We start from the raw sequence: 25,426 nt of genomic DNA, 5'->3' as shown, positions 1-25,426 counted from the left end.
TGGCTCATGCCTGTAGTCCCCACACTTTGGGAGGCTGAGGTGGGTGAATCACTTGAGGTCAGGAGTCTGAGACCAGCCTGGCCAACATGGTGAAACCCCGTCTCTACTAAAAATAGAAAAATTAGCTGGACTTGGTGGCAGACGCCTGTAATCCCAGCTACTCAGGAGGCTGAGGCAAGAGAATCACTTGCACTCAGGTGGCAGAGTTTGCAGTGAGCTGAGATCACGCCATTGCACTCTAGCCTGAGTAACAAGAGTGAAACTCTGTCTCAAAAAAAAAAAAAAAAAAAAAAAAAAAAGTGTATTTGGCTTCCTTACTACTGAACTGTTTCTCTGCTGAATCATTTCTCTGGAAGACACAAGTTTTTCTCAGTCCAGTAAATCTGGTTCAGTATTTTACACACTTCTGATCTTTTGGTAACACAATAACACTTTGTTATTTGGATGTAGGGAGATACCTATGTTAGTGAAATAATGTAATAGCTTACATAATTGTGCCTTTTTCCAGTCTGGTTGAAAGAACAGAGGACTAAGCACATGGACTGGAGATTGGAAGGGAGTACTCAGAAAGTAGAATCACCTGTGCTGCAGGGGGAAGAAGGCATCCTAGAGGAGACAGGTGAAGATGGACTTCCTGAAGGCTTCCAGCTTCTGCAGATTGATGCGGAAGGCGAGTGCCAGGAGGGAGAGACCCTGGCCACAGGCAGTACAGCATGGTGCTCGGTGAGTGTAGTGTATTGCCTGGCCATCGGCCTTGAATGATGGAATGTCTCAGACACCCCTGTTTTAAGGATGGATACTGGTAGTGAAAAGAGAAACTGGGAATGAGTTTTGTGTATTCTAAGTGATGAATTAATTTTCTGCTAACTGGTTTAAAGTTTTAGTTTCATTTGAGTCATAGGAAAAGTAAATAAAGTTCAAAAGGAATTTTTGATACACCTCTGAAAGGTCAGGAAATCTAAACTCCAGGCCCTGTCACTAATGAATTTTCTGTGACCTTGACCAGGTCACATCTCTTTTTCTGGGGCTCTGTTTTCTCTAAACACGATCCAATCTAGGTTTGTTTTTATGAGTAATTTCCTTTTTCTCGCCAAACTTTATATATAAATGAGAAAAAATAAGTAAATGTTTCTAATGTTCATTTTCCTTTTTTGGTGCTTATGAAGTTCTCAAACAATTTTGTTTTCTGGATAATATAAGAAAAATGTCCAGAGAAAACAGAGACACTGGGAAAAGATAGTTGCAGCAAAGAAGAGCAAAAGAAAGCAAGAAAAAGAACGAAGAAAAGCCAATCGTGCAGAAAATCCAGGTGACAATAAATGAGACTGCTGCTATAATCATATTTATTTTTTAGCAAACGTGTCTGCATGTTCCAAGGAGAGTAGGAATTTTGTTTAAGTAAAAAGAGGCATCTGGGATGTGGGACCCACTGTCCTATTTTCTTGGGAATCAAAACATCAAAGAAAGCAAAATTTGCGGCTGGGCGCGGTGGCTCACGCCTGTAATCCCAGCACTCTGGGAGGCCAAGGTGGGTGGATCACGACCGTCCTGGCTAACATGGTGAAACCCCATCTCTCCTAAAAATACAAAAAATTAGCCAGGTGTGGTGGCGGGCACCTGTAGTCCCAGCTACTCGGGAGGCTGAGGCAAGAGAATCTCGAACCCCGGAGGTGGAGGTTGCAGTGAGCCGAGATTGAGCCACTGCACTCCAGCCTGGGCAACAGAGTGAGACTGCGTCTCAAAAAAAAAGAAGCAAAATTTAAGGTTGCATTTCAAATATAAACTGTCTGATTAGCGTATGTGTTTATAAGCTCAGAATAGATGGAATGATACCAGCAACAGTATCATTTATTCAGTACTCTGTGCTAGGTTCAGTTCTAAGAATTTTACGTGGATTACCTCAGTGGAGAGGAGCTATTATTATCATTCCCATTTTGTAGGTGAAGAGACTGAGGCTTCGAGAAATTAAGTAACATAATTACGCCCAAGATAATTTAGCTAATCAGTGAACAAACTGAATTTGGATTTAAACCCTGCTGTGTGCTCCAGAGCCCATACTCCTTCCCGCTCTGCTATGTGTAAATCTCCTAATGAACGAATACCTTATACCGCTATCAAGTTTCTCTTTATATGCAAAAAAAAAAACAAAAACAAAAACAAAACTCACCTGGCTAGGGAGATTTGTTTCTTATATAGTATTATTCCTCTGGTTTTCCACTTTTATTTCTTTCTGATCTTTCTGCTTTAGGCATCTGCCCCCAGCACAGCAAACGTTTCCTGAGAGCTCTAACCAAAGAGAAACTTTTGGAAGCCAAACACTCAGGACCAAGACTGTGTATCGATTTGAGTATGACCCACCACATGTCAAAGAAGGTAGAACATCCACTGGAATTCCTGCTCGCATGAGGGAGGCCCAGAAGGGTGCAGCTTTCACGAAGAATATGGCCAACTCCAGCTTCTGGGATTCCTTAGTAAACTAGGAAAGTGTTTGATTTCCTATACTGGATTACTCAGTTCCAAGGTGGCTGTTGTAAAGAATCTGGAAGAGAATATATGTAGTTTGGTTTAGTTTGCAAATTTTTACCTTGTCTTTTGTTTCAAGCCCAACATCTTTGCCTCTTTGTTCATGATGTCCTCGGTCTGGATGGAACCTTTCAGGTTCAGTTTGCCAGACACTGAATCTTTGGGAAGAGGAGTATTTGCTTGGTAGCACGTTGTGGGAAGATTAGCTGGTGGAAGAACTTTTTGCAACGTGTGTGTTTTTTTTGTTTTTGTTTTTTTGAGATGGAGTCTTGCTCTTGTCACCCAGGCTGGAGTGCAATGGCACAATCTCAGCTCACTGTAACCTCTGCCTCCCGGGTTCAAGCGATTCTTCTGCCTCAGCCTTCTGAGCAGCTGGGATTATAGGCACCCACTACCGTACCCAACTAATTTTTTTTTCTTTTTTAATGAGACGGAGTCTCACTCTGTGGCCTGGACTGGAGTGCAGTGATGCAATGTTGGCTCACTGCAAGCTCCGCCTCCTGGGTTCACGCCATTCTTGTGCCTCAGCCTCCCAAGTAGCTGGGACTACAGGTGCCTGCCACCACACCTGGCTAATTTTTTGTATTTTTGGTAGAGATGGGGTTTCACCATGTTAGCCAGGATGGTCTCAATCTCCTGACCTTGTGAGCCACTGTGCGTGGCTAACTTTTTTGTATTTTTAGTAGAGATGGGGTTTTGCCATGTTGGCCAGGGTGGTCTCAAACTCCTGACCTCAGGTGATCTGCCCGCTTCTGCCTCACAAAGTGCTGGGATTACAGGCATGAGCCACCATGCCCAGCCTCAATGTATGCGTTTTAACTGATGCTCATTCACCCCATTGATGAGGGAAGGATTCCCACACTAGAGTTCTGAGAATGGCAGAATGCATGACACCTGACACTGGACAGATGCGATTCACAGCAGTTCCTGAGTCTCATATACTTACAGCCCGGGGAGAAAGATACTGTATACCATACAGGGCCAAATGGGGATTGTAATCAAGAACAGAATGAACAACAAGGGGCTGTGTGAGGTGGGCTTTGTAGTATCTAGGGGGTGAGGTGCCCCCTGGTTACTATAGGAGGATGTGATTGGCTTGTTTGGAGAATTCCATGGGCTGGCAGGGAACCAAAACTCACTCCTTAGGGATAAACAGAGACTATGCCTTGGACCCTTGATAAAAAGGATTTTTTTTTAAAGCTAGGAGACCTTATTTACGGGAGCAGAGTTGGGAGGGGAGCTTACTATTAGGCTATTTGAAGTATTCCCAGTTCTGACAGATGTCAAGGCAGCACATAATATTGGGCCTTAATTTTAGGCCTTATATCACAGTATGTAAATTTTAAACTCTCTTTTCAGACATCTATTGTATGTGCTAGTGTTTGCATATTTTTCAGATAAGTTAGGAAAACTGCAGATCTGAGGTTCTTACCTGAAACTTCTAACTCTAGCCCTCTAAAAATGTTAACCAAGAATTCCCTACTATTAGGCTGGGCACAGTGGCTCCTGCCTATAATCCCAGCATCTTGGGAGGCTGAGGCAAGAGGACCACTTGAGGCCAGGAGTTCCTGCCTATAATCCCAGCATCTTGGGAGGCTAAGGCAAGAGGATCACTTGAGGCCAGGAGTTTGAGATTAGCCTAGGCAATACAGCAAGAACCTGTCTCTAAAAAATTAAAAATTAACCAGGTATGGTGGCCTGTACCTGTAGTCCCAGCTAGTCAGGAGGCTGAGGTAGGAGGATCACTTGAGCCCAGGAATTTGAGACTGCAGTGAGCTATGATTGTACCACTGCACTCCAGCCTGGGTAACAGAGCCAGACCCTGTCTCAAAAAAAAATCCATACTGCTTAATTAAGATAGCAGATTAAATCAAACCCAGAGTCTTTTTTTCCTATCCAACAAATCAAGCTAAATTGTGAAACTGCTTTTATGTAAGAGCATTGTCTGTGATTCAGGGCAAAAAGTTAAAACTTCCAACCCTATTGCATCTCCTGAAGTTAGGAAGAAGGTACCAAATTTATCTGATGTTCTATAAACATTTCTGTATATTAATCAAACCTCTTTAATAACTGAAATAGTATTACATAAGATTTTAGATAAAAGCTAAAATAAGAATTTCATATATTAAACATTTAGGCCGGGCGCGGTGGCTCAAGCCTGTAATCCCAGCACTTTGGGAGGCCGAGGCGGGCGGATCACGAGGTCAGGAGATCGAGACCATCCTGGCTAACACAGTGAAACCCCGTCTCTACTAAAAATACAAAAAGAAATTAGCCGGGCGTGGTGGCGGGCGCCTGTAGTCCCAGCTACTCCGGAGGCTGAGGCAGGAGAATGGCGTGAACCCGGGAGGCGGAGCTTGCAGTGAGCCGAGATCGCACCACTGCACTCCAGTCTGGGCGACAGAGCGAGACTCCATCTCAAAAAAAATAAAATAAAATAAAATAAAAATAAACATTTAACAGCAGGGCCAGCAGGAGGGCAAATTCTCAGTTTTCCACTACCTCACTGTTTCCGGACTCGTATCATTTTCTTTTGTCTGTAAGGTGCGATACCACAAGGTATAACACGCACACATGTACTCCTAGTTCATGGGGTTTTCTGGAGTAGCGTTCAGTGAACTGATTGTAGCCATTTCTTGATAGCTAATTTAGAGTGAGTTGCCATGTTTTCGCCCTGAGTTGTTCTTACTTCTTTGAAGGAATTAAGTAGACTGGCTGGACAGATTCGAAGGTTGTATGGTTCAAACAAAAAAGCTGACAGGCCATTTTGGATCTGCCTCACTGGATTCACAATAGACAGTCCCCTTTATGAAGAGTGTGTGAGGATGAATGATGGATTTTCTAGTTACCTGGTAAGTCTCTTTTTGCATATTATTTGAATTGTCATCTGAAAAGTTTTTGTGGGTAATAGCATTTTTTAAAATTTACTTTTTCATATATATAATGTTATATTTTCAGTATTGAAGTCTAAAAAGTTCAGAACCTCTCATTAGGTCTTACATTTAAAATTTTTTCTCATCCTCCTACTGCATTGGCAAAGTACTGTTACCAGAGTCTAGGACTATATTTTGTATCCTGTATATCTTATGCTAGACTGTATACTCCAGGAATATTTTTGGGAAATGCCATGACTCCTTTCTTGTTCTCATTAATGGTGAACTGGGAAACATGAGTTTTGGGGGAAGAGAAGGAATCCTTTTAGAAGTAATGCAAATTTAAGATAAGTTTTAGGGAGTACTAAGGTACTTTTCACCTCTCTTTAGGATCTCATACATTTAGTGATACATATACATGCAAGAATCCAGATGAGTTTCTCAGAAATGTCACTGAAAATGCCCAGTGTGTTTGCATTGTGTAGCTGAGACAGCAGTTGTGGCCTTCCCCAGGAAGGTCCACGGAAGATGAATGTGAAGGGTGCATTGCACAGGGCTGCACAGCCAGCTGTTTTGCTGTTACTGTCTTCACAGTCTCTCTTGCAGTGCAGCTAGTTCCAGTTTTCTTCTATGTACTTTTTAAAATGATTATTTTACAGAAGCCAAACAGTTCCTTTTACAGGTCCACATAGTTCCCTTACTTTCCTGTCTTCTTGCCTTTCTTAGGTGATTCCCTCAGTTTTGAGTTCTTCTCCTTTTGTGTATGTCAGTATTATCTCTTTTGAGGCCAGGCATGGTGGCTCACACCTGTAATCCTAGCACTTTGGGAGGCTGAGGCAGGTGGATTGTTTGAGCTCAGGAGTTCGAGACTAGCCTAGGCAATATGGCAAAACCCCACCTCTACTAAAAATACAAACATTAGCTGGGTACAGTGGTGCGTGCCTGTAGTCCCAGCTACTCAGGGGGCTGAAGCTGGAGGATCACTTGAACCTGAGAGGCAGAGGTTGCAGTGAGCCTAGATGTGCCATGGCACTCCAGCCTGGGTGACAGAGCCAGACCCTGTGGTTTTTTTTTTTTTTTTTTTTTTAAATCTCCTTTCAGAAACCCAGTTCCAGCATTTCCTTCCCCAGAAGGTCATCCTGATGTTGTTACTCCCTCATCGGTAGTCCTGGAACATGCTCCCCGTACCTCTGTCAGAACCCCATGTCGCTGTCTCATTTCAAATAGGTTTGAATGTCTGTGTCTACTTTCCCTCCTAAGTACTTTCTGAGAAGCAGCTGTCAGTCTGTCACACATGCAGTTCCTTGATAAACCTAGAGCTATGCCTGATAGAAACTCAAAGCCCAGTAACTAGCTGTTGAACTTTGAGCTTTTTTTTTTTTTTTTTTTTTTTTTTTTTTTTTAGCCAGGCTAGAGTGCAGTGGCATGATCTTGGCTCTCTGCAACCTCCGCCTCCTGGGCTCAAGCCATCCTCGCATCTCAGACTCCTAAGTATTATAACTGGGACTACAGGCACATGCCACCATGCCTGGCTAATTGTTTTGTATTTTTAGTAGAGACTGGGTTTCACCATGTTGCCCAGGCTGGTCTTGAACTTCTGAGCTCAAGTGATCCTCCCGCCTCAGCCTCCCAAAGTGTTGGGATTATGGGTGTGAGCCACCCCACCTGGCCGTGAGCTGTTTTAACATTGGACTGTTTGCATTTTCAGCTAGATATAGAAGAAGAAGACTGCTTTAGTTTATTTCCTCTGGAAACCCTTGTGTACCTGACTCCTGACTCAGAACATGGTATGTAGTTGAATGCATGGATTCGTATAGCCCATTGTTCCTAACACTGTGTTTCGTTATTCCCTGTGGCAGAATTTATTAAAGCCCCTCAAGAAGGACACCCCTTCCCCCCACAAAAAAAAGTAATGTACATGAGCTGCGCTCCTCTTATGGGCAGGTGCCTTGCTGGATGCTTTGATATGTCTTACTGTGTGGCTCACAGCTCACAGACTTAGGGTTTCCATGCTCATCCGGGCCTTGTGTACTGCCTGCCAGTCTTTCCCAGTATCCTTGGTCAGCTGTCCCACTAGCCCTTCTTGGATCAACATTAGATCTATTTTTTCCTAGAAAATCATTCATTCCACGTAATTTTTAAATATATTGGTATTCAGTTGATCATAGTATTCTCATATAATTATTTCACATTCTTCTGTAGTTTTAATTTTGTTTCCTTTCTGAATCTAATGTTGATTTGGGTCTGCTTGCCTTTTTCATGATTAGCTATGCCAACAGTTTGTCTGTTTTATTGGCCATTTTAGAAAATTAGCTTTTGGTTTTATTGAGCAAGTTTCTTTTTGTTTTCTATTGAATTTCTACTTTTATTGTTAATAATTCTTTCATTTTGCTTTCTTTGGATTTACAAATTATAAAACAGATTTGATCTCATTGGCCTTCATTTTTTCATTAGCTCTTGAAGATGTTGATCTAAACAAAGTTTACATCCTCGGTGGGCTTGTGGATGAAAGCATTCAGAAGGTAAGTATTACATTTCAGCCCCAACATCTGTGTTTTAAAAAGCAGTGCTTACTTTTAGAGGCATGTGCTCTGTCATAATCTCATCTAGAGGATCTAAGAACTCAGAGGGAACAGGAAGAAAGCCATCCCCATGAGGTTGGCCCTCTAGCCGATGAAGTTCCCTCTCTCCTCATGAGCAATGTCAGCAAAATCAAGAGTTGGGAACTGGACTGGGCACTATTTGGTAATTACATAAATAGCCATTGTTGAGCTTCTCCAGTTCTGCAAGGAAAACTCTCATCTTGACAAGTAAGCATCGACTCAACATTCTTACTGGCTGTTTGTTCTTTGAGAGAGTAGTTTGCTCCTTCTCACGTTGACCTCTCTGCTGAAATAGTCTTCTATCCCAAAACTTCAAACTCCTAGAATTATCCACATTCTTTTTGGTTGGAGTTTTAGAGGAATAATTGGGTTGTCACTGGAATTTTGAAATATGTTTATTTTATATAGCTATTTGTCAAGATAAGCTTGTTTATATTTACTAATTAACATATTACATAGATAATAAGTTAAATAATAAAGATTGATATATAAATATAAAAGAGTAGAGTGAAAAATAAGTCTTTTTCCTACCTTTGTCTTCCAATTCCCTTCCTCTGAGGCAACCAATGTCAAGTTTTCTTGTGTATCCTTCTTGAGACATTATATGATCACAAAATATGTGTGGGTATATTTTACATATATGTAGATGTGTGCTATTTGTTCCTGTATGTATGAGATGTACATATATTTAACACAGATGATAGGTTAATTTAATTAAATTTATTTTAAAAACATTGGTGTTCCATGACTCCATAGTGATCATCTAAAAAATGAGCAGGGGCTGCTTACAGAAGAATGCCAGCTAATAAGAAATGCATAATAGAATTAGAAAATCATCATTTTGTCACTCCTAATATAATCATTGACTCAGACAATTGAAAGAAAGGTTGTGGAGGAACTGGCTATTTACATGGTCTCAAAGTATCACCCTACAGATAACAAAGGCAAAGATTTACCATTACAATAAAGCATTCTGGTGGTCACCATCTTATCCAAACTTGATCAAACTTAGTATCACCCATAGAGGTACAATCTCTGCCTCCTGAGGTGAAGTATTCTTGCCAGAAAATGTTTTTTCTTTTTTCCTTTTGAAGCAGGGCCTTGCTCTGTTGCCCAGGCTAGAGTGCAGTGGAGTGATAATGGCTCACTGCAACCTCACCTCAAATTCCTGGGCTCAGGCAATCCTCCCACCACCTCAGCCTCCTGAGTAGCTAGGACTACAGGCCCATGCCACCACACCTAGTTAGTTATTAATTTATTTTTTTGAGACATGGTCTCACTCTGTTGCCCAGGCTGGAGTGCAGTGGTGTGATCATGGCTCACTGCAGCCTCAATCTCCTGGGCTCATTCAGACCACCTGCCTCAGCCTCCTGGGTAGCTGAGACTACAGGTATGTGCCACCATGCCCAGCTAATTTTTATATTTTTTGTAGAGACAAGAGTCTCGCCATGTTTCCCAGGCTGGTCTTGAACTCCTGGACTCAAGCAATCTACTCACCTCAGCCTTCCACAGTGCTGGGATTACAGGCATGAGTCACTGTACCTGGCCTCGTTTTTGAATTTTTTTTGTAGAGACAGGGTCTCACTTCATTGCCCAGACTGGTCTCAAACTCCTGGACTCAAGCAATCCTCCTGCCTCAGCCTCCCAAATTGCTGGGATACAGGTGTGAGCCACTGTGTCCAACCTCGTTCTTAAATTTTTTTGTAGAGACAGGTCTCACTGTGTCCAGCCTCGAACTCTTGGACTTAAGCAGTCTCCCATCTCAGCCTCCCAGAGTGCTGGGATTATAGGTGTGAACCCTCTCACCTGGCCCAGAAAATGGTTAAGCTGAATTTAATCATGAGGAAACAGACAAATCAGAATGTGGGACATTCTGCAAAACAATTGGACTGGACTTAACTGAGGCAGGAGGCTGTTTTAGATTAAAAGAGGTTCGTCCAGACACAGTGGCTCATGTCTATAATGCCAGTAGTTAGGGAGGCCAAGGCAGGAGGATCATTTGAGGCCAGGAGTTTGGGACCAGCCTGGGCAACATAGTGAGAACCTATCTCTACAAAACAATTAGGAAAAGAAAAAACGGTTAAAAAGCCGTAATAGCCAAATGCAGCATGTGAGCCCGTTTGAATTCTGTATTGAGAGGAAAGCTTTATAAAAGACAGTTTGGGGAGAGTTGAGCAGATTTTAATATAGATTGTGTATTAAGTGAAATTACAGATTTATTAAAAAGTTTCTTTGAAGTGAAAATGGTATTGTGGTAAGGTAGGAGAATGTCATTGTTCTTAGATGCATGCTTAAGTATTTAGTGAAGAAGTATTGTGATGTCTGCAGCTTACTTTCAAATGGTTCGGCAAATTGTTTTTTATTGAGACAAGGTCTTGCTCTGTCATCCAGGCTGAGTGAGGTGGTGTGATCATAGCTCACTGCAACCTCGAACTTCTGGTCTCAAGCAGTCCTCCCATCTCAGCCTCCTGAGTACCTAGGCACGTGCTACCATGGCCAGCTATTTTTTGTTGTTGTTGTTAGAGACGAAGTCTCTTGATGTTGCTCAGGCTGGTCTTGAACTCCAGGCTGCAAGCAATCCTTCTGCCTCAGCCTCCCAAAACACTGGGATTGCAGGCATGAACCACCTTGTCCAGCCCAAAATACGTATTTATATACAGAGAGAAAAAATGCAAAATATTAACAACTGGTGAGTCTAGATTATAGGAATGAATATTGATTGTATTATTGTTTTGAACTTTTCTTAGGTTTTAAATATTTCAAAGTAAAAAGTTTGGGCCGGGCGTGGTGGCTCACGCCTGTAATCCCAGCCCTTTGGGAGGCCAAGTTGGGCAGATCACAAGGTCAAGAGATCGAGACCATCCTGGCCAACATGGTGAAACCCTGTCTCTACTAAAAATATAAAAATTAGCCAGGCATGGTGGTGTGTGCCTGTAATCCCAGCTACTCAGGAGGCTGAGGCAGGAGAATCTCTTGAACCGGGGAGGCGGAGGTTGCAGTGAGCCGAAATTGCGTCACTGCACTCCAGCCCGGTGACAGAGCAAGACTGTCTCACAACAAAAAAAAGTTTTGGAGGGCTGGAGGACTACTTGAACCCAGGAGTTAGAGGATGCAGAGAACTGTGGTCATACCACTGCACTCCAGCCCGGGTGATGCAACACAGTGAGACCCTGTCTCTAAAAAATAATAATAATTAATTAAAAGTTTATTAGTCTTACCTGCAGCAGGGTGACAGCCCCCCCTTCTTTTTTTGAGACAGGGCCTTGCTCTGCTGCCTAGGCTGGAGTGCAGTGGCACAATCACAGCTCACTCCAGCCTCAACCTCGAAGGCTCAATTGATCCCCCTACCTCAGCTTCCTAAGTAGCTGGGACCACAGGTGGGTGCTACCAAGCCCAGCTAATTTTTTGTTGAGTTGGGGTTTCACAATATGGCCCATGCTGGTGTCGAACTCCTGGACTCAAGTTACCCACCTGCCTCAACCTCCCAAAGTGCTGAGATTGCAGGCATGAGCCACAGTGCCTGGCCAACAGTCCCTTTTTTGAGGCAGTTAAGTTCAGAGGGTCAGTGAGAAGTGCATGACTTATAGATGTGCAGTTTTAATACGTTGTGTTATCTGTCCACCTGTAAACTGAAAAATAACTGGAAGATTCGTGAGATGTTTAGAACTTTTTGGTTGTTATTGGAGTTTGGCTTCTTCACAGAAATAAGCTAAGAACAATATTTCTTCAAGGAGATTCATTTTATTATGAATCATTGTGCAAAGAACTTGAACTAAATTGTAAGCTCTTCTAGGGCAACACCCAAATATCCTACTAATTTTGAATTCTGTACTCTAGTTCAAAGTGATTATAAAGGAATGACTTTTTATAAAATGTATCATAGCTCATATATGCAAAGGAGTTTTATCCTTTCAGTTAAGCCCTTGTCTTATCAGAGTTGCATCTCTTAAAACATTTTTGGAAGTTCTCTCTTAAAATTTTGTTTCATGTGAGTGAGAAGCAGGTGTCAGCATCAAAAAGGTATTAGGTCCACTTCACTCTATTCCACCTGGTTAGACCACACTCATGATGGCCAGTCAGTTATGGGACTGTAAACAAAATGATATTGACTAGCTTAGAACAAGTTCAGAAGAACTTGCCCTGAATGATGAAGGGACTTGAAACTAAGTCATAGTCAAAGAAGAGTTGACAGAACTGAGGCTACAATCTGGAGACCAGAGGATTCCTAGGGGCATGATCACTGCCTTCAGGTTTCTGAATGGCCATCTTACTTGCATAGTCTGACCTTGGGGGAACAGACCTAGGATGAAGGAGTGGAAGTCTCAGAGAAAACAGAGAATTTGGCTCAAGATCAGTAAGAATTTTTTATCAGCTGGTACTATCAAAGTTGGGTGGGTTGTCCCAGGATTCATGAACTCCCTGTCACAAGAGCTGTTCATTGAGTGGCCATATGGCCTCTTGGAGGAGAAGTCATAGAGAATAGACAGACATTGGATGGGTGGTTAGAGTAAGATAGTTCACTATTGAGACCCCTTCCAAGCCTCGGCATGTTAATTATCCCAGTAATCTGAACCTTTCTCTTTAATCCTGAAATCTTAGGTGGATAATCTTTCCTGTGCTTCTTATAAGGCAGCAATGTAATTTGACTGAGTCAAGACTCAGTCTGAGGGACTTCATGACTGAGGAACATGTTATAAAGGGACATCAGTTTCTGTATTCCGCCACTAAATGGCCTCAAGTTGATGGACTTCTTGTGACTCCTTTTTGCAGTTTTCAGAGCCCTTCCTTTTATTTTTGAGACAGGGTCTCCTCTGTCACCCAGGCTGGAGTGCAGTGGTGCAATCACAGCTCATTGCAGCCTTGACATATGTCCCAGGCTCAAGTGATTGTCCAACTTCAGCCTCCAGAGTAGCTGGGACTACAGGCACACACCAGCACACCCTGTTAATTTTTTTTTTTTTTTTTTGTAGAGACAGGGTCTCCCTCTGTTGCCCAAGCTGGTCTTGAACTCCTGGGCTCAAGCAGTCCTCTGGCCTTGGCCTCAAAGTGTTGTGTGAGCCACTGCACCTGGTCCCTTTCTTTTAATTGGGCTGTCTGTTCTCACACCTTAATGCCACTTGTTGCAGTGGTGCACCCATCTTGAATCTTGTCTACCTTTTCTCTTGATGCTGCCTTTTGGCAGTGAGCTGGAAGTTCCAGATATCCAGAATTGGGTCTTACTGAGTTAGGGCTCAGAATGGGCTCTGATTGATTCGACTTCTTGGGCCTTTTGATGTCTACTGTAGCTGCAGATATGCCTCTTTTGCTTATTTCCCTCTTGGTTCTAAGTGGTAGTGAGTGGAGGACTGTGGATAAGTGACCCCCCAAAAGTAAGATATTGTCACATAATCTCTTGAGACAGTTAACTCATCTGCAGTTTCTTCCATTCCACAATAGCGTACTTAATTTTAAAGCTGTATTACATTGGGAATATACTCATGGATAATTTTTATAAGAAAAAGATTTAACTGTATTTACAGAAGGTGACATTTCAAAAGGCCTGGGAGTACTCTGTCAAGACCGCACGCTTGCCAATCCAGGAATACATGGTCAGAAACCAGAATGGGAAAAACTATCATTCAGAGATCCTGGCCATCAATCAAGGTACTTCTTACATGGCCCCCATCCAGTGTGTGTGAGTTCTGGTGCTGCTGCTTTGCACTGTGTTTAAGTGGCCTTTGAGTCAGTCTCTTGTGACTAACTAATGTGCTTGGACTTTATTGCATGCACTTCGTGACACATATTCTGGCCACCAAGAGGCATTCTTTGTTTTCTTCCTTGTCACCAACTATGTTAAAGATAGTTGAAATTGTCCCCTTGGCCAGGCGCAGTGGCTCATGCCTTTAATCCTAGCACTTTGGGAGGCTGAGGTGGGCGGATCACCTGAGGTTAGGAGTTTGAAACCAGCCTGGCCAACATGGTGAAATCCCATCTCTACTAAAATACAAAAATTAGTCAGGCATGGTGGCGCGTGCCTGTAATCCCAGCTACTCCGGAGGCTGAGGCATGAGAACCGCTTGAACCTGGGAGGTGGAGGTTACAGTGAGCCGAGATCACACCACTGCACTCCAGCCTGGGTGACAGAGTGATACTCTGTCTCAAAAACAAAAACAAAAAAAGCTGGGTGCGGTGGCTGATGCCTGTAATTCCAGCACTTTGGGAGGCTGAGGCAGGTGGATCACCTGAGGTTGGGAGGTCGAGACCAGCCCGACCAACGTGGATAAACCCCGTCTCTACTAAAAATACAAAATTAGCCAGGTGTAATGGCACATGCCTGTAATCTCAGCTACTTGGGAGGCTGAGGCAGGAGAAGTGCTTAAACTTGGGAGGCAGAGGTTGTGGTGAGCTGAGATCGTGCCATTGCACTCTAGCCTGAGCAACAAGAGCACAACTCCACCTCAAAAAGAGAGAGAGAGAGAGAGAGAGAGGGAAGCGGGGGGTGGGGGGAGAGAGAGTAAGGAGGAGGAGGACGAGGAGGAGGAGAAGGAGACGAAGAAAAGAAAGAAATTGTCCCCTTGACCTAGAATGCCCTGCTTTTAACCTCTCACTGACCACTGAATTCCTGTTTGATCTTCAGGGTTCAGTTCAGGAACATCTTGGCTTCCTTCCCCATCCCAGGCCATGGCAGGGCCCTTCTGTGTTCCCATTTTACTGTGTTCCTTTCTGTTACTCCCTACAGGCCTGTATCTTTCAGAGTAGGTTGAGGTCCTTGAGAGTAAGCAGAGCTTGTGTCCTTGCCTCTCTCCCCGCAGGACCTTAGTACCACATATGGTGCAGAATAGGTTCAATGAAATATTACAGAACATCCTTTTCATTTCATTTACTCATTCTTTTTTTCCTCTGTGTGGTCACTGTGTTTTCTGTTTACTCTCTAACAGTGTTTGATATCCTGTCGACTTACTTAGAGACTCGCAACTGGCCTGAAGCATTGAAGAAAGGAGTTACTTCAGGAAAAGGCTATATTCTTCGGAACTCAGTGGAATGATGGGCCTAAGATTGCAGGTGCGTGGCCAGGCGTGGTGGCTCACGCCTTAATCCCAACACTTTGGTAGACCGAGGCGGGCAGATCACCTGAGGTCAGGAGTTCAAGACCAGCACGGCCAACATGGTGAAACCTGTCCCTACTGGAAATACAAAAATTAGCCAGGTGTGATGGCATGCACCTGTAGTCCCAGCTACTTGGGAGGCTGAGGTGGGAGAATCACTTGAACTCGGGAGGTGGAGGTTGCAGTGAGCCGAGATTTCGCCACTGCATTCCAGCCTGGGTGACAAGAGTGACACAGCAAGACTCCATCTCAAAAAAAAAAAAAAAAAAAAAAAATTGCAGCTGCAAGAGTGAGGTGCTGGAGTTAACCTTGACCAAAGAGCAGGGCAGAGGGTGTCAGTGGCACATAATTGCCTTTGCATGACATATTCTCAGAGCTTCACAGTAAGCTAATGTCCGGGACCACACTGAATGCTTTTTAATTTCCCATAGTGCCTGGCTCACAGGAAGTGCCCAGATAAGTAATAAAAAGTTAATGTGGTGGGCGCAGTGGCTCATGCCTGTAATCCCAGCACTTTGGGAGGCTGAGGCGGGCAGATCACAAGGTCAGGAGTTCCAGACCAGCCTGGCCAATATGGTGAAACCACCCTGTCTCTACTAAAAATGCAAAAATTAGCTAGGCGCGGTGGCGCGTGCCTGTAGTCTCAGCTACTCAGGAGGCTGAGGCAGGACAATCACTTGAACCTGTGAGGCGGAAGTTGCAGTGAGCCGAGATCGTGCCACTGCACTCCAGCCTGGGCGACAGAGCAAGACTGTCTCAAGAAAAAAAAGAAATTTATGTAACAAGGAATTAGCCCCAAAACCACATGGCTTTGGATGTGCTAATTGAACTGTTGTATATCTATTTGTGAGAGACCTCTTGAAATTGTTTAAATGGTTATATCAAGAGTTTAATATTCACTAAACTGGCATCATAAAATTGGATGACTTTCTCCAGCCTTGTCTGATCATGCTTATCGTCTCCCAGCTCTGTAATAAGCTTTGCAGGATCCAGCCTGTTCTGACCTATCCCTACTGAGTCCCCATAGCATTTTGTTCCCTCCTATGGCTCTTACCCTGTGGAGTATGCACATGGAGGACTTCTCTTCCTAATGGCAGGATCCTAACAGGACAGATCTGTGTACCTATCTTTCTATCCTCTCTGAGCCTGGTACCAACTAGATTCTTCATATGTATTTGTAACAGATTAAATTGTAAAGCAAACACAGTATTGATAAAAGTCTGTCTTGAAAACGGCTAGAAAGTGTTACATTTTGACACATGAGCATGTTAGATAACCTGCTTATTACACAAATCTCATGTTCCTTATGTCCCAGTTGGACATATTTGCTTCAGTTACTCTGACAGTTTGGGTTAGTTAACCTGCTAGTTAAGCAGCTAGCAAATTCAGGAAATGTATTCAATAACTCAAAAGAACCAAAAGATTACTTCTCTGCTCTGTCCCCTCCCCTTCACAATTTAATTCCTAAGGAACTGTGATCACCTAATAAATTACACCAGTATCTTTCTATTATTTAAAAACCGGCCAGATAGTTCATCATAAAAGATACGCGACCAACCTAAGTACCCATCAGCCAATGAATGGATAAAATGTGGTGTATATATATATCCTATGGAATATTACTCAGCTATAAAAAAGAACCAAGTGTCTTTTGCAGCAACTTGGATAGTATTAGAAGCTATTCTTAGTGAAGTAACTCAAGAATGGAAAACCAAATACCAAATGTTCTCACTTGTAAGTGGGAGCTAAGCTACAGGTAAGCACACAGAGTGGTATAAGACACTGGAGACCCAGAAGGGGGAAGGGGAAGGATAAAAAAACGACATATTGGGTACAATATATAGTACTCAGGTGACTGGTACACCTCAGACTTCACCACTATACAATTCATCCACGTAACCCAAAACCACTTGTAGCCCTAAAATCTATTGAAGTAAAAAAACCGCCCAGTCCTCAGAAAACATCATTAGGAACACATAAAGCTCCTTGGTCTTTATCAACATATAAACAATGAGTTCTATAATCTCTTTCATCCAAAAAGGACTTTCTATGGATAGGCTTCAGCGCATCTATATCTCACATATTCTCAAAGAGGTCTAGAAACCAAGAATCACTGATGTGGATCGCCTGGCAGTCTTTTTACCTTTAAAGGTTTTGGTTAATATACTAAATAGCATAGAAGAGTTTTCTATGCTGAGCTCCTAGGAAATGATTTTAGCAAAATAAGACTTGGCCAGATTTGGATTCAGAAATCCTCATTATTTATATAATAATAAACTATACCAAAATATATCAAATATACTACATCAAAAATATCCTATAACATGAAATATGTGACTAATGAATTTTTAATGGAAGTTGTGAAATGTATCATGCTATTTGAAGTAGACAAAAGTATATTACAAAGTAGCATATAAGCTATAATATAATTTCAATTTGACGAACATACAGAGAATGTAGGCCAAGTTAAATTCTGTACCTCCGTTTCAATTATGAGGATAAGTGTCTTCTGCAGTTAGTAAGAATAAAGGAGTTAATCCATGCAAAACACAATACTTGGTAAATGGAAAACACACAGTATTTCATTGTTATATACTCACCCCCTGAATAATGGGACTACAGGTGACGTTTTGCTGCTTTATACTTTTCATGTAGTCTGCACTTCCTGTGGTGAACCTGGCTTACTATTATAATCAGAAAATTATTTTACTGCTGACTTCCAGTTAATTATGGAAGCTGTAGCAATACTAAGGGAGTTAACTCCAAATATACCATAATACTGTTTTTTAGTAAACTTTATTGTACAGAAACAGAAAATATGATTTTGCAATGATTTTCTCTCTAAAGCGTGGGTGAAAACCAGTAACTTACTTATAAAAATATTTTAGGACTCTGATAATATACATTCACACCTTATCTTCTGAGTATTTAAATGGGGAGAGGTTCACGTGAAAAAAGTATTCCCCAGGAAACCCATAGTTTTTTGCATCAACTGACCTGTAAAAAAGTCCACCTATATCAACTTTCTGCCAATCTGGAGAAGATCTGTTTTCTTTGATCTGACGTCATGTGTTCACAAGCTTCTAAAATGTTTGCCAAAATTAAAGTCTGCTGGATGGTTTTTGCCTTAACCCATATTCTTCCATTCATTCCAAATACTATCTCCAGTGGATAGAGTTTTCCCACTTCCTGTATGATTTCACAGTCTGGAGCTAATAGCCTGGTGGGAAGAGAAAAGGAAATGAAATTTAATAAAGCGGCGAAGGTGTCCAGAGTCTCCTTTAGAATGTGATTCCTTTTCTGAGTTCTCCGTAGTTGTTCAACAAGAACAAGGCACATGATGACATTTGCTGCCTCCTTCCAAGAAACTTTATAATGTTCAAAGGTATATTAAAGATCACAGAAGTGGGCTATCCCTTACGAAGAAGTCAAACTCCCTAGGTTACCAACTTTGCAAAAAATGTAAAAGTCATTCCACTAGATTGTTAGAGCACTTTAATTCTAGACTGAGAATCATAACTTTTTTTGTTACCTACAGTGCTAAAAGACACTTTAAACTTACTTTCCTGACCATATTCTCTTGCATTAAATACAGTACTTGGAGAGGAACATTGGCTCTTTCAAACCATAAGGGTGGTGCTTGGTTAATAACATGTTTCTTGGTTAATAACATGCTTCTCTGATGTCCAAACTTAATTCTCCAGATCTTTAGGATACGGAGCAAGGAGAGGCATACAAGATAGCTCTGAACTTCACTGGCTCTAGGAGTAAAGCCCCTGAATATGGCACAGCTTTGGGTGGGTAAATTTGTAAACACCAAAAAGAGAATCTGCCTCAGTGGGAACTGTTAAACTTACCAGGACCAAGTGTCAGAAGCCTTCTGTGAATGGCTACATAACCTTGAACATCACGATCTAAGCTGCGTGTGACCCCCATAATTAGAAAAATTTGATAATTCTGTACAACTGCAGACTGCATCTGTATTCAAGTGACTCAGAACAGGGGAAAGGCCAGTTTTCACATTTGGGCTGAGTCAACTAAGGAACAGGCCTGGGAGGGAAGACATGAATACAGAGTAAGAGCTTAAAGCATGAAGTATTAGCCCACCAGAAACTACACAGCCAAACACATCTGAATTTGATACGTTTCCAAGAAGATAGGATTAAATTCATGAGTTTCCAAATGTGTTAAAATGGATATTGATTTTTAACTTTGAGGAGAAATTTAAATGTTACAAATAATCTGAATCCTGAAGATTAACCAACTTTCCAAGAATGTGTAATTATAAAAGAAGGCAGGCAAGGCAGCAGACATCAGGACTTACTTTCTAATTAAGCCCAGAGTCACTTTAAAAAGCAGACCATCCTGTCCAATGACACCCATTCCATTGGCTCGTCCACAGCTGTCAATACAGACCATCTCTGGTTCCATGTCTTTATTAGCAACCACAAATTGGCCATAGATGAGATCTCCAACCTACAATGATATTAAAAACCAGTTCATTTCCTCTCAGCAAACTACTCTACAGGTGCTGCTATTGGTTCTTTCTCACAGGCATCAATGCCAGCCACCTACAGTTCTGTGGCTAAGGGACTGACTGTACTACAGGATTCCCACAGTCACTTTGAAGTTGAGTCTTGGGGAAAAAAAGGAACACATGTATCATTCCCTTTCACCAACCAGGAAATCACAGACAAGGAGCCCATCTCAAGGCCAGAGAACACCTCTAGGATTGCACTGTCCAATATGGTAGGTAGCCAATTGTTTAAACTTATATTTAAATTAATTAAAATTAGATATTTAAAATTAATTTCCTGAGTTGCATTAGCCACATTTCAAGTGCTCAACAGCTATTTAAATTAATTAAAATTAGATATTTAAAATTAATTTCCTGAGTTGCATTAGCCATATTTCAAGTGCTCAACTGCTACCATACTAATCAGTGCAGATACAAAACAGCATCACTGTAGAAAGTTATGTTAGGTGGCACTACCCTAGAGAATTACAATTTACAGAGAGGAACTCCGGCATGCAAATTATTCAAAGCAAAACAAAACAATAATTCACTGACACTTCTCCCTGCAAGGTTTACTTAAAAACCTCATAGAGCTAAACCTTAAAGGGATGAAACTGAGGAAATGGAGAGTGAACTCAATTCTGTTCACTCAAAACATATTAAGTACCCACTGTTTGTTGGTGACTATGTAAACTAGAGAGGAACAAAACATTCTCTGCTTTTCAGAAGCATTTGGTCTTGGAGGGCAGTGGGGAGGTACATATAAACAAACCTCAGTCGAGGCTAAATCCAGTTAAGTGCTAGAGCAAAAATATGAGAAAAGTCACAACTGGGGATGGCTTTACAAAGGCGGTCGTGTTTAGCCTAGGTCTCAAAGGATAAGAATGTGTTCCACAGGCTGCGAAGGGATAGTGCAATCAAGACAGAGGGAACAGCATGTGTAAAGGAATAAGGGCAGGAAATTGAGTCTAATGGCGTTTGGTGTGATTAGAGTATGGCTGTATGAAGGATATAATTAGGGATGAGGAAAGACACCTGGAGTGTAATGCCAAGGAATTCTGTGGATTTTGGAGAATCTCGTTTTTCCTTTTCGAGAAAGTAACTGTGTTAGGATGTCAGCTCTCAAAACCCTGGATGGTGAGGTAAAAGCGTGGAGGCAAGGATTAATGAAGAAGTGACTGAGACCAGTCAAGACGGAGCTAAAGCCTGAACTTGCAAAGTGGAGATAAAGGGATAGACATGCCAAAAATCAGAGACAGAATCAAATGAGATTAAGCAAATAAATTTGCATGAGAAGTAAATGTGAAGAGGCAAAGACATCACTAGATTTCAGGCTGGAGAGACAAGAAGCGTGTGGCTATGCTACCTGAAAAGCCCAACCTGAAAACCCAAGGTAACAGTATTACTCCTCTATCAGCTTCTAGGACCTACAGCCAGGATGGATGGATAGCTGATAATGTCAATTTGCACCACCTGTCACTCCTCTAAGCCTACAGCAGACATCCTTGTCCCGAGGATATGGACATAACAAATAATGGTGATGACAGATACAACCTTTCAACTCAGTAGAAATGAAACATCCCAAGAACAAATGTAGCCAATGTAAAATAAATTGTAAATGTTAAAAAAAAAAATTATGTGGCTCTGATCCTGCAGCATCTGAAGAAACTCTTGGAGCCTGGGGCAATTATATACATGCTCAAAGATCTAGGTCATACTTCGGAGACAATTCAGGTAGCCTTCTGGATATCTGAGTGTTCTAGGGAAGGGATGTTTCTTTCTTTGAAGCCAAAGGCTCCCATAATTACCTGCACATTTGGTCTGTTTCTTTTAGTTGCACCTTCAAATGACAAGTAAGACAAAGAAGCTGGCTCACTCCCTCCAACATCAACTTTGAATATATCTCCAGATTTAGCTGTCACTATGCCAATCACATGGTCTCCTTTCACTGGAACATACTACAAAAGGAAATAGAATGAGAAAACAGCCATAAATGAGAAGATACCATTGGAAGATACCTTCAGCACGTCCTTCGTGGTTACTTTATTGTCATTAAAGAGAAAGAAATCTGATCATATGCCACTTTCGGTAAAAGAAAATCACATCATAAAGTGTCAGGTGTGCAGCTTCTGGTAGTCTGTTAATTGAGTCCAAACCCCATTATCTCTTCAGCACCCCAACCAGTAAGTTCCTAGCTTTGTGGCATAAGTTCAGTGGCAAAGGAATCCTTACAACCAAGGAAGCCCATTCCATAGTTAGACAATTTTTTTCTGTATGAAAGTTCTTACCTGTTCTAGGAGAAATTAACTCCCTATGACATCCACTCATTGAGCCTGGTCTTGCCCTCTGAGACTTGAATGGGCAAGCCTGCTGCTCCCTGACGTTTGGAGTTTTGAAGACTTTATAATCATGACTCACGGTCTCCAAACGTTTTTCTCTCCTGGTCGCCCTTCTCAGGCTATGTTCCTATTGTTCACGGTCCCTCTAAAGGACATGCAGAAGTGGGCACAAGACTACGGTGGCTCTAGGTTTGCCTGAACAAGAGGGCCTCAGGATCTCATCCCTTCTTCTTTTGGGAGGTCTTCTCAAACCAGGGCTATCACTCTCACGGCCGCACCACCCCTCCGCAGTCCCAGCTCACCCGCTTCTGCTGAGAGTCCACCCAGTAAACACCGCCGCCGCTGCCACTGCCGGGCTCCTTGTGACGGAGGCGGCCGCACTTGGTGACCAGCAGGCGGTCCCCACAGCGCCGCAAGCCCGGGCCGCATACAACGCGCACCCGCGAGCGCGCTCCAGCATTCAGGCTCAACGGTCGCTCCCCAGCACCGCCAGGGCCTTCCGCGTCCTCCTGTTCCGGCAGGAGCAGCTCCTCACCCGGCAGCACCACCTGACCTAGTACTGTGCGTGCAGCGCGCGCCCTGCTGCCCGCGAGATATTCAGCCGCAACAGACACAGGTTCGGCCATCGCGTGCGCCACCAAACACCGTTTCCGGTACTCTCCTTCCGCTTCCGCTCTGCTTCCAACACCCGCCCTTGAGGACTTTCCGTTTCCGGCAGTAGCGGTCCGTTAGATTTGGACCAGTTTATGAAGCTTAATGGCTGTCAGCTCACGGGTCCTTGTCCAAGGTGGCTGTGATTGTGTCTGTAGCCGACCACCTGTCTTACAGCCTGGCCGCGGGTCGGTATGAGAACTGCGCAGCTTGATCCATCAAGAAGCCTCCACTTTCAGTGTCTCGGGTCCCGTGTTTTGTGACCGGTCGCATCGTGGGGATACGAGATGCTCCCACTTAGAGTTTCCTGGGATCTCTGGAAGCTGAGCAGAGGGGCTTTGAAAACTGGACGCTGGGGCCGGGTGCAGTGGCTCACGCCTGTAATCCCAGCGGTTTGGGAGGCCAAGGCGGGTGGATCATTTGAGGTCAGGAGTTCAAGACCAGCCTGGCCACCATGGTGAAACCCTGTCTCTACTAAAAATACAAAAATTAGTCGGGCGTGATGGCATGCACCTGTAATCCCAGCTACTCGGGAGGCTGAGGCAGGAGATCACTTGAACCTAGGAGGCGGAGGTTGCAGTGAGCCGAGATGGCGCCACTGCACTCCAGTATGGACGACAGAGCGAGACTCTGTTAAACAAACAAACAAAAAAAAAACAAAAAAAAAAAAAAAAAAAAAGAAGGAAATCGGACGCTAGGTGGGCTTCTGGACCCTTCTTTCCGACTCTGCCCTCAGAAGAGTGGCTCACCTTTTAACAGGGAAAGTATATTTTTTCAAAATAAATAAAACCTTCTTGGTTGTTAGAGATCTAGTCACATTTAGAAAACACAGACAAAAATAAAATAAGGAAATAAATGATGTTTTATTCTTACCCGTTTTTCTCCCTTGCTACGTGGTAGTTCTGATTCTTTAGAGCCCAAGGTGTGGCATGAAATAGGTAATGCCTGATGAATGAACGAATGTATTCCTTTGGTGTGTATTTCTCCCTAGACTTTTTCCTCCTGCAAATATACATATTTCACATGCTTGCGATAGTCCTGCATGGCCTGGAATATAAGTAACTCAAATTTCCCTGGAGCACACTTAGTTGCCCAGGTGAGAAGCAGTTGAATTCCAAATCCACAGAGCTTCCAATCATCTGACTTTTGAGGTTCTTACTTGAAATCACCGTTTTCTCTGTCAACTGGAACCTTCAATTAGTGCTTGATCAGATTCTCCAGCAGTGGTAGAGTTCCCAGGGTCTGGGAGGCCATGACTGACTGATGGCCTTTAACTGCCCTCCCTTTCTGCTGCTCACCTCTTTGAGACACCTGCTTCCAATGTTATATATATATAAAATATATGAAATATATAACATATAAATATATAACATATACATATATATAATATATAAATATATTTTTTTAAACAGAGTCTTGCTCTGTCACCCAGGCTGAACTGCAGTGGCACCATCTCAGCTGACTGCAACCTCTGCCTCCCAGGTTCAAGCGATTCTCCTACCTCAGGCTCCCGAGTAGCTAGGATTACAGGAGTGCACCACCACACCTGGCTAATTTTTGTATTTTTAGTAGAGACAGCGCTTCACCATGCTGGCCAGGCTGGTCTTGAACGCCTGACCTCAAGTGATCGGCCCACTTTGGCCTCCCAAAGTACTGGGATTACAGGCATGAGCAACCATGCCCAGCCAAATTTTTAGATTTTTCAGGATGATTAAGACAGATCATTTTTAACACACCCTCCAAATTTGGCAAACTATTTTCCCCTGGGTATAATAAAAGGCCAACAATATATATAAACAATATAAGCTATTTTATATAGCTATATAATAGCTATATAAATATTTTTATAGCTATATAATATTTTATATATAATGTAAAATATATAAAATATATATTATATAAAATATAATATTTTATATTTATAAATATAAACTATTTTCCCCTGGGTATAATAAAAGGCCAACAATATAATAAAAGGTGGAGCTCCCACCTCCAGGTTAGTTTCCCTGGCAAAAGTGGAAGCTCCTGTGGCAGGGACAGTGTAAATTGTGCCCGCTTCCCCACTCCAGAAGTATTCGGTGACCACGCCTGCCTCAATCTTGGCAGGCCCAAGGCCACGGCTCAAGGGCGCTCAAGGACCTCACATTCAGGTCAGGCAAACAGGCAGGTCGGGAAATGTTCTCTGGACCGTCCTTCATACACCCCATGTCGGTAGTGAAGTCTCTGGAAGAAACTTGGCCCAGATCTGGCGGCGGAGCCCTATGAGGCCCACTACCCTGAGGGGACCGCACGTGGCGAGCGGTGTAGCTCTCTCGCAGGTCAACAGCTGAAACAGGGAGGCCGGGAGGAGAGTCTTCTCAGGACCCGAAGGCGGTGGCTGGGCGGGGCTCTACTCCTGAACACCGCCTACCCTGACATGCCCAGAGCGGGTGGGGCCGCCTGCAGCATCCCCGCCACGTCGCGCGCAGCCAAGTAGGTGCTTCGCCACCTCGCGGTCTTGCGCCCTGGAGAGAATGAGCACCCGGACCTGGGCGACGGGAGCCCTAGGGCGCGAACGAGTGTCTGGAACCCGGTTTCAAGCCGTCGAGGGCGCGCAAGTCGGTCCTAGGGTCCCATGCGCGTTTCGCGTTTTCGAGCAGCGCGTACTTCCTCTCTCGGTTATAAAAGTGGGAAAAGTGCAACAACTGTGGAATGCGGAGGAGGCCGGAGCCCGGTGCAGGCGGCGTGCGCGATTTGCCCTCTGCCGGCCCGTGTGTTTCCTTGCAGATCGCGAGGTAGATTATGCCAGTTCTCTGTCAGAGGCTGACGGGTTTCCAGCCAAAGCACTGCTCACCTT

At 43.2% G+C, this 25,426-nt stretch overlaps 3 protein-coding genes across 10 annotated transcripts in view; 1 reads left to right on the top strand and 2 right to left on the bottom strand.

The window, feature by feature from the left end:
• Positions 1 to 21,528, top strand: part of TRMT10B (tRNA methyltransferase 10B) — a 29,282-nt gene extending 7,754 nt beyond the window's left edge. For 2 of the 5 annotated variants that reach the window (XM_050762207.1, XM_050762209.1), the window contains exons 2-10: positions 509 to 723; positions 1,201 to 1,309; positions 2,249 to 2,373; positions 5,223 to 5,375; positions 7,105 to 7,183; positions 7,851 to 7,918; positions 13,519 to 13,642; positions 14,917 to 15,040; positions 21,435 to 21,528. In XM_050762207.1, the coding sequence (XP_050618164.1) occupies positions 538 to 723; positions 1,201 to 1,309; positions 2,249 to 2,373; positions 5,223 to 5,375; positions 7,105 to 7,183; positions 7,851 to 7,918; positions 13,519 to 13,642; positions 14,917 to 15,023 (951 nt within the window). In that variant the 5' untranslated portion in view covers positions 509 to 537 and the 3' untranslated portion in view covers positions 15,024 to 15,040; positions 21,435 to 21,528. Of the gene's footprint in view, positions 1 to 508; positions 724 to 1,200; positions 1,310 to 2,248; positions 2,374 to 5,222; positions 5,376 to 7,104; positions 7,184 to 7,850; positions 7,919 to 13,518; positions 13,643 to 14,916; positions 16,291 to 19,638; positions 19,834 to 21,017; positions 21,235 to 21,434 lie in introns of those variants that run through there. The other 3 variants (XR_007719936.1, XM_050762208.1, XM_050762206.1) reach the window with 3 other exon arrangements.
• The window catches only part of TOMM5 (translocase of outer mitochondrial membrane 5), a 495,867-nt gene that overhangs the window by 176,375 nt on the left and 294,066 nt on the right, over positions 1 to 25,426 (bottom strand). The gene's annotated exons all lie outside the window — the stretch shown is intronic.
• EXOSC3 (exosome component 3) lies at positions 631 to 23,914 on the bottom strand. Of its 4 annotated transcripts, none has more exons than XM_050762245.1 (5): positions 22,242 to 22,729; positions 21,409 to 21,558; positions 19,409 to 19,560; positions 18,082 to 18,304; positions 631 to 2,539 (listed from the first exon to the last, which is right to left on the bottom strand). In XM_050762245.1, exons 1-4 carry the CDS (start codon positions 22,563 to 22,565, stop codon positions 18,103 to 18,105), a joined length of 828 nt encoding a protein of 275 aa, XP_050618202.1. In that variant the 5' UTR covers positions 22,566 to 22,729; the 3' UTR covers positions 631 to 2,539; positions 18,082 to 18,102. The 4 variants fall into 4 exon arrangements, with proteins under 4 accessions (XP_050618202.1, XP_050618203.1, XP_050618201.1 ...); XM_050762246.1 differs by lacking the exon at positions 631 to 2,539 and adding an exon at positions 17,640 to 17,768; XM_050762244.1 differs by lacking the exon at positions 631 to 2,539 and having other exon boundaries at positions 17,862 to 18,304; positions 22,242 to 22,723.

This window comes from Macaca thibetana, chromosome 15 (assembly GCF_024542745.1).
Source record: "Macaca thibetana thibetana isolate TM-01 chromosome 15, ASM2454274v1, whole genome shotgun sequence".
NCBI lineage: Eukaryota > Metazoa > Chordata > Mammalia > Primates > Cercopithecidae > Macaca > Macaca thibetana.
This window is presented reverse-complemented; position numbering and strand designations above follow the sequence as displayed.